Genomic DNA, 8,871 nt, shown 5'->3' on the forward strand with positions numbered 1-8,871 from the left:
CAAAAGGTAGTGGTCAGACAAAGGTGATGGAGACAAAGGACAGGAAAGGTAGGTGTGGGGGTTTGGTCAAGGGGACAGGAGACAATATGAATTTACATTTGAGAATGAAAGGGACACAACCAGCAGGGGGGCACCTCTCATTTGGTTAGCAAGTAACTGTAAAATTTTCCTCCTCAATTGGTTGTAACTTGATACTCCTGATATGCTCTTCTCATAAGTAGAAAATTAAGTAACTTAGGTGTGTGCTGGAGGGTTTTAAGAAAATTAGTTTTGTAACCTTCATGTAAAACTGTGTGTGGAATAAGTTTTATATTAGTTTTCCTGCCTTTATGAACTTGTTAAGTAATCAAATCTACACTGATGCATATAATTGCGGTTACTAGAAGAGGAATTTACAATGACCCGTTTCCCTTCTCTGGGAGATGTTGAGAGACATTCTGGGAAATGTAGAAAATAATTAAGTGATGTAAATGTGCACAAGGAAATTTGAGGTCTGCTGTTACAATAAAAAATAAATTATACAATATATCTCCTGAGATGCAAGTGTGTAGTTATATAATAATATCAGAAGTTGATTTGAACTGTTCTGTTCCATTGCCAGACTTCCCTTTGGCTCAGTCTCTCCCCACCTATCTTAAAAGAGTGTGTAGACTTCATGAATCAACCTGAGCCCCTGAATACACTCATTCAGCATCACAGACATCATGGGCATAACACTTCACAAGGTAGTACTTCAATTTTCCACACAATTCTTGTATTTTGTATCAATGTTTCTTACATTTTAGTTATTGAAAATAATTTGTGTTTGTCACTTTTCTTGTCTAGCTTTATCTTCCTCTGGTGATGATTGCATCCTCTCCAGCCTGTCCTATCACCTACCAACGTGTCATGTGGACGATGACAAAAGAGACACACTTGTCAAATCTGGATCCACGTGTGTCTTACAAGATGGACAGAGAGATAACTTATTTGACAGTGAGTCAAAGAAGGATAAAGAAGAAAAGGAGATACAGTCAGAATTGCTTAGCAGTGTGGAAAGAAACGGACAGCAGCATGTTGATGATCCGACTGAAGACCAGGGAGCTTCTGTTGAAGTAATACTTCAACCTTTTGATGAAAGTGAGTCGAACGATGATGACGGCACGGACAAAAAATCCTTTCAACATTTGAAAACTGGCAGTAGGACATCAGCCAAAACCTTCAAGTGTCTTGTTTGTGGCCAAGATTTCGGTTCCCTTAACAAACTAAAGAAGCACAAGATTACCCATAGTGGTTGCTTTACAAAAAGAATGAGTCAGTCCGCAAGCCAAAGTAGTTTTTTTGAAAAGATAAATTTACACCCTAAACCAAAGACTTGTATTGTGAATAATGCTTGTAGAAGCAAGACTGAGCTTTCATCTTTAGAAAGTGTCACAACACATAACCCATCCAATTTGAACAGTCTTCCGAACTTTGAGCAGTCTAATGCCTGTAGTCTCGTTTGTCATATTTGTGGGAAGGTTTTCACTTACCCAAAGAACTTTGACAAACACCAGAGGGTTTGTGTGGTCGGTAGTAAACGACAAGCAGAGACAGACCCACAGTGTTCCACAAGCTTGGCTCATCACTCCAAACTAAACCCAGTTCCCAAGGCCAAAGAGTCTCTCCCCAGTGGGCCTTCAAACGTTGCACCCTGGGAATCCGTATCTCCGGACTCACCCCAAGAGCAAACACGTAAAAGAAGCAGGCGTGTCAAACAGTGCTCCGTATGTGGGAAAATATTTACCTGTTCTACTGACTTGATGAGGCACATGACATCCCACTCTGAGCAGAGTCCTTACCTTTGTCCTTACTGCGGGAAAGACTTTGACAACTCTGAAGACTGTGAGACACACCAGGAAGATAAATGCAGACTTTCAAACGAGCATTCACAGGACAATTCCCTGAGTAACGCAAATAAAAGGAATCAGGAGAATACAGTTTCAAGTGGTATGGGTGAAGTCCCGATAATCACAGATACAGCCGCCAACTCGCAGGATATGCAGCTGTGTAGATCACCTCTGACGTGTCAGGAATGTGGCCAGAGTTTTACTTACTACAAGAGTTTCGAGAAGCACCAGAACAAATGCTCCAAAAGAGCTCCTCGAAGGAAAAAAAGAACAAACGCGAACCCTTTCGTTATCAATGCATGTAATTTACGACCAGCTGATAATACCAACGGGAGCCATGCCGAAGCAAGTTCAGAAACAGCAAAAACTCCAACCTCTGCAGACCACGCATACGACTCGCAGGCTAGGTCTCGCACCATCAAGTGCACCATGTGCGAGAAGAACTTTTCAGAAATCGTCCTCATGAAAAGACATTATTCCCAGTCACATAAAGTCCGAGGCTCATACCCCTGTCCTTTATGCAAGAGAACTTTTGTGAGGTTGTGCGAATTGGTTCGACATCAGCAAAACAAAAAACTGTACCAGTGCGCCGTCTGCAAGAAATGTTACACAAAGCCAGGACTACTGAATGATCACGAAAAAGTACACACTGCAAGCGTGACACCGCGCATTTGTGAGACCTGTGGGAAAAGCTTCAAATATCTTGCTCATCTGGTCCTGCACCAGAGAAAGCACAGAGAACGGCAGCCTAGCGTTTGTTCCGACTGTGGGAAACAGTTCAGTACAAAAGACTACCTGAGAGCGCATATGGTGAGGCACACAGGCGGTTACCCGTGCCCAGTGTGCGGGAAGAAATTCTTTCAAAAAACATACCTTAAATGGCATCTGTACAAACACACGGGGCAAGAGCCGTACCTTTGTGACACATGTGGGAAAGGCTGGCCGAGTGCGGCTCAGCTCAAGCTTCACATGGTTCAACATACAGAGGAAAGGCCGTTCAAGTGTGAAGACTGCGGCGTGTGTTACAAGAGGGAATCGCATTTGATGGCTCACCATAGGGCCAAACATATGCGCTTGCGGCCGTTCGTGTGCGAGATATGCAGCAAAGCCTTTAGGTTAAACAATGAGCTGAAAAAACACATGATGGTTCACACAGGGGAGCGGCCATTCACGTGTCCAAGATGTGGCAAAACATTCACGAGAAAGTCTCGCCTTAGGGAGCACAGAGAAAAGGCATGCCTGTAACTTCATGCTGGTTGTGCACTATGTAACAGCCTATGTATTTTACCATGTTTAAACGTTTCACGATTAATGTGAAATACTACATTCTACCACTTTATACAGAACATACATGTACCATAAGCTCTGTCATCAACTATGTCTCAATATGTACGATGACTTTTATAATTAAGCTACACATGTGTAAATAAACTACAACATTTTGTCTGATATTGTGAATGATTTTCATTCAGTGACAATAAAAAGACAACAGTGTGTCAAATCAAAGTCTTTTCTTAAATGTGCTGATGTTTATAAGGAGCAAAATGCTGTCTGATAGAAGTAGGAGACAGACTCACAATTTGGATAATTTTGTATGAATCCAATCTGACAAAAATTGCACAGAAAGAATAACTGGTGAAACTTACATTCCCAGGGCTATAGTTCTGTAACATCTGTTATGCTTAATGACATGCTTAAATAAACTCAGAAGACACATAATGCATAGTTAATTAATAAACTTTGTTTAAAACTTTGTTCAGACATTTATTTTGATGGGAGTGGAGCTGAAACGATTTGTCAACAGAAAATTAATGGGAAACATTTGGGATTATCTTAATAAATGTGGGGATTTGGATGCTCTTCATTGTTTTGTATGATTATAAACTGAATATCTTTGGGTTTGGACTGGTGGTTGGACAACACAAGCACTCCATAAATGTCCACTTGGGCTTTGGGAAACAGTGGCAGACATTTTTCACTCATTTCTAATGTTTATAGACCAAATTATCAACCAATTCATTGAGAAATTTGATCATGGAAGAAGCAGCATTAGAGAGTAACAGATAGACAAAAAAATTGTCTGTTCTTGTTTTCTGCAAAGTGTTACAAACAATTTGATTAAAGAGATTTAAGTTTTTGAAACAATTTCATGATTTTCTCTGTTTTTTTGATATGTCAGACTGTATTATGAACTTCTGCTGATGCCAAGTGCAGCAATAAGCTAAATCGGCACAGCAGACACTTTACTTAAGTAGAGCACAATGTGGTCAAGCTCTCGCAGAAGTAAAGGCAACAAAATGCACTATTATTACATTTTTAAATATTGTATAGTATTACTGATGAATTCACATTTAATCTGTTGGATAAAATCATCAAAAGATTGACACTTGGACACAAGTATTTAAACGTGTAATGATAATTTTCATCACTGGTTAACTGATTAGTCTGTAAAATGCCCCAAAATTGTAAAAAAATGGCAGTCAAAATTTCCCATGACTATAGATCATGTCTTGACATTGCTTGTGTTGTGTTATGTTGTCTATTCACAGTGATATAAATGTTACTTTTGCATAACCTTGTGCACTACTGCTGCAGAAAAAGCATTGCTCCACCAGAGAGCAGTGGTGCTCCAGGGACCAGTTTCATCAGCCAGAATCCAACTGTTTCATGTGCAGGATCTATAAGTTGAGTCATTCTTAATTTCATAGACCACATCCCATAAAATGGCAACATGCAACACATTTCTATGAATGCATGTCCAGCTGTCAAAATGAAAATGACTTTTGGACTACAGAACATTTCGATATTGGAAATTGTATGTATGTATGTATGATTGTACTCTTCAAGTTTGAGAGGATAAATATGAAACTAATGTTCAATCTTTCATTAGATCTGTTGTCTCAAGCATCAGACCTCAATTCTATACTGAGCCTTGTCTCTGCAGAGCACAGAGGAACCCTCTATTTTCCACTTTGTCTGTTTTTCCACTTTGTCTGCTAATTAAAAAACAGTGTTGCAGGCAAGGTGATAGAGGGTGACAGACAGCAGCTTTTTTGGGGGGGAAATGAACATCTCTGTAATAACCGCACAGTAGAGATGCAAGGACATTTCTCTTAGTTCTGTTTAATGAACAGCGCAATAAGGGGAAAGGGAACACTGCATACTTTCCTATTTAGAGTCTGGAAAGGGCTGTGGACAGGATGTGCTAAACAAAATCTAATTATGATGTAATAAGGTTGGTTATATGCTCATAAAATCGCTACTTGACAGCAAGCAAGTAAAATTCGAAAGAAAAGACATCCCACAAAATGAAAGCAATCTTCAGTGGGCTCTGCAATACTTACTGGTAGGCAGACTGTGCCATTCCTCTGGGATGTTCTGGCTGTCTCTGTCTGCAGAGACACTCTGATTTTTCTTTGACTGAAACCTCCATCTGTCCTGCTCGCTCTTGATGAACACCACAGTATGGAGTGGACTATCAGCTAAAGAGCTTAGGTCCCCTCTGGCCTCCTGCTGGAGTTAACACTAATATCTCCTGGTCTCAGGCACAGGTAGCTCAGCATTATATAACATGTAATATCAAAGAGTCATAATTGCAGTCGTTACTACAGAATAATTCCCCATAAACCATGATTTTAAATTTGTAACGTTGTCTGGTATGGTTTAAGGTCCAGCTTGTAACATTTAGGAGGNNAGGAGGCTCTATTGGCAGAAAATGGAATATAATATTCATAGGCATGTTTTCATTAGTGTATAATCACCTGAAAATAAGAGCTGTTGTGTTTTCATTACCTTAAAATGAGCCTTTTATCTACAAAGGGAGTGGGTCACCATGTGGAACCGCTATGTTTCTACAGTAGTCCAGAATGGATAGACCAAACACTAGCTCTAGATAAGGTGAGTTTTGCAGCCACCGTTTGTGTCCAGCCAGGGACCTTAGCCGCTTGTCGGTCCCCATATATTCCTGTCCACTCATTTCCTGTCATAACTCTACTGCAATTATTTAATAAAGGCATAAAAAGCTTTGGACTCAAGATTTTAGTTTTAGTTTGTTCACAGATTTTTCCACAAATGTTTCTAAAGAGACACACTGTATTTAACTCATTGCAACCCTAAATAGATACTGGTAATAGAGTGAATGCTGTTTATTTTTATTCAAGTTTTCTTTCTTTTGAATTAGTATTCAAACATAACATTTTATTACACTGTTACTATGTAATGTGATCACAGAATTAATTCTACATTGCATCTGTCAGGAAAGGATAGGAGCAAAATGTCCCCTGGTTCAATCAGTTAATTTCACAGAATTATTCTCTTCAGATCTCAGTCATTTATCCTGTAGGCTACTGGTCTGTTCTTGCACAGACTTACATAACTGTCTGAAAAGTGCAGGCATAATTTACCATAATGTTCTGTGCAGAGAATACACAGTACATCTCTGTTCTGAAGAGCTTCACTACAAACTAAGCTTTGTACTATAACGTAAAAAGTAATATCTACTGTACATTGATTAAAAGCAAAATTGAAAGGATAACATGACAGCTAAACCTGAAATTTTTATATTCTAAAAATACAGAATGACAATGCTTTTTCAAAATGGAAGCTGGAATATTATTAATTTGTGGTTTATATTGGGACAAAACATTTGAGCATGCCTCATGGACTGAGGTTTGACAAACATCGAGTGGTGTAGCTAATCAGATATGGTATAATAATACACATCAGCTGTTAATGTAAAAGGTTCCCTACACGTCATTTAAATAATAGAAATACTGACCATGTTTGGAAGCATAAGAGACAAAATGTATCCTGACTTTTATCATTAGAAATAGGATTCCGTTTTTGAAGGACTGCTGAGTGGTGCAATGCAGCTTTGATTGAATTGAGTCCCAGGTTTGCAGCAGTGTAGAACGGATTCTGACTCTGTAAAGTCTCTTACTCAGCAGAAATGTCCTTAAGAGCTGGTGCACTATGGGAGCTACACTGGTGACGCCAGCAACAAATGCCATTCTATAGACATTCATCATATCCACTTAATAGATGCCCATCGTTTGTCCCCCCACCTGCTTGATGTTATCTCTCGGAGAATACATTTTGTTGTCACTGTAGATATCAGGGATATCACCCGCCCATTCTTCAGGCAACAGAGTGCTACCTCCTTATTTTTATACCCTTGTACCCAACAGAAATTATTGCATGTTGCTTTAAATTCAGTAAAACCAGCATTAGAGAGTAACAGTGATTCAGGCGGAGCTCTCTCCTCCAGCATAATTGGTTCCTTGGCAATGCTGTCTTTCAGATTGCAGTGGTATCTTTTACCCCTCTCTGCCCAATGTGCTGCCACTCTTACTATAAATATGACCCATAAGCACATCATCATGCAGCTTTTTTCAGCTTGGGAGGCTTTTGAAATAGGCGTTATTTCTCAGCTGGCGTGTGGAAAAGCACATCACAGTCAGGAGCCTTTCCGACACTTCTAAGTGTGGCAGAAAGAGAGAGACAGAGAGATGAAAAGAAAGCAGAGAGAGAAAGAGAGATTCTGGGAAGATGCAGCTTCCTGCAGGCTCTCATAGAAGACACCTGCCTGTCGTTTTCTTTTAACCATTTTGCTCCAGAGGTTGGGAAGGTTTTCTGGCCTGGTGACACTGATGGTTGATTGAACTTTTATGCAGCAGGAGCATCCAGTAAGGGTCCTAGATTGCTATTTTTGCTCTGATTTTTCCACTCATGTTTTATTCAGACCTGGGATGCATCAGCACAAGAAGGCCTGTGTGCAACCAAGGAGAGAAGATGGATGCTTGGCTGTCTTTTGAGATGCAGGGCTGTTAGTCTATCATATGATGGTCTGAAATGTCAGCCATGTGCTGCATGCTTGTGTTTGGGAGGCAGAGACACAAAATTTATATAAATCTCTTGCTACTAATTATCACCACTTTGTTAAACACTTTTGCTAAAAGCCTCTGGTGTTGCTACAAACAGCTAAAAACATTACAAATTCAACAGCCTCTGCACTGGCGCCAGCCCAACCAGTTAATCTGAAATTCACTTTCTCTTTGAAAAAAAGGACTGACAGTTCGAATTGGTAATTGAAAATTCTGCTTGTTCTTGACCTTGCAGTCCCATTTAGCATGCCTTTTGAATTCCAATAACTAGACTAGACCTTATTCTATGAGAGTGTACATGCAAATAATCAATAAATTATTAACCAAGTAGTGAGAGACAATACAACAATATTTGCACGTGTCCTGTTTAGAGAGGCTGCAGTTAAATCTCTCCCGGTGCCTGTATGAATTGTTTCTCCTACATACATTAAATCTTCTGGTAAACCCTGCTGGCACGCAGGGCTCTGCAGCAGAAATTTGTCCCGTCCCACCATGCATCTAGTGTATATTGATTGTACTCTTTCGGACAGTGGTGCTTACTGTACACAGGGATTGCAACACAGAGCAGCAGCAGCAGAGAGAGAGAGAGAGATGCAGGGAGTGGTGGGTGGTGAATGAGTTGAATTTAGCTTTTTTTAGCTTAATGTGGCTGCAACACAGCCAGATTTGAACACTGAATTGTGAGACAGAGAGTGCATGTACTGTACATATCTAAATACTGTGTGTTCAACCTTACATCTATGTGCTGATTTACTTGTGAACTCACATCTACATTTGTATACATGTTCAAATTTTAGTCTGTAGTATGTATGTTGAATATGAGAATAAGAATGCAAATACACATTTGCAAGGGAACTATCCCATTGTATCTATTCTCCAACAACTGCAATGCAGCCAAGTCTGGGCTTCGGGCTTTGTCTATTTGCATTCCGACCAGGTATTATGGTGGGAGCGTTAGCCATCGGCGTCCCCACACCTCTACACCGCACACATCATCCAGCTGTTCAGCACAATTAACATCTGTACAGTAGGTGTGCTGTGTTTAATGTCCCATATGCCAGAGCGGACCTGAGAAGACCCTAAGCCTGTAAGGACAAGCTGACCTGTGTGTTGAGGTTGCG

The 8,871-nt window shown here is 40.2% G+C and overlaps 1 protein-coding gene across 1 annotated transcript; it reads left to right on the forward strand.

Annotated features, from left to right (window-relative positions):
* Positions 1-132: 132 nt before the first annotated feature.
* On the forward strand, positions 133-3,950 carry LOC118335089 (oocyte zinc finger protein XlCOF6-like). The gene is made up of 2 exons (XM_035671284.1): positions 133-725; positions 826-3,950. The coding sequence occupies exons 1-2, from the start codon at positions 656-658 to the stop codon at positions 3,111-3,113; spliced, it is 2,358 nt and encodes a 785-aa protein (XP_035527177.1). The 5' UTR covers positions 133-655; the 3' UTR covers positions 3,114-3,950.
* Positions 3,951-8,871: the final 4,921 nt, after the last annotated feature.

The sequence above is a fragment of the Morone saxatilis genome, unplaced genomic scaffold (genome assembly GCF_004916995.1).
Source record: "Morone saxatilis isolate NCDOM2014 unplaced genomic scaffold, NCSU_SB_2.0 Contig23, whole genome shotgun sequence".
In the NCBI taxonomy this organism is placed as follows: domain Eukaryota; kingdom Metazoa; phylum Chordata; class Actinopteri; family Moronidae; genus Morone; species Morone saxatilis.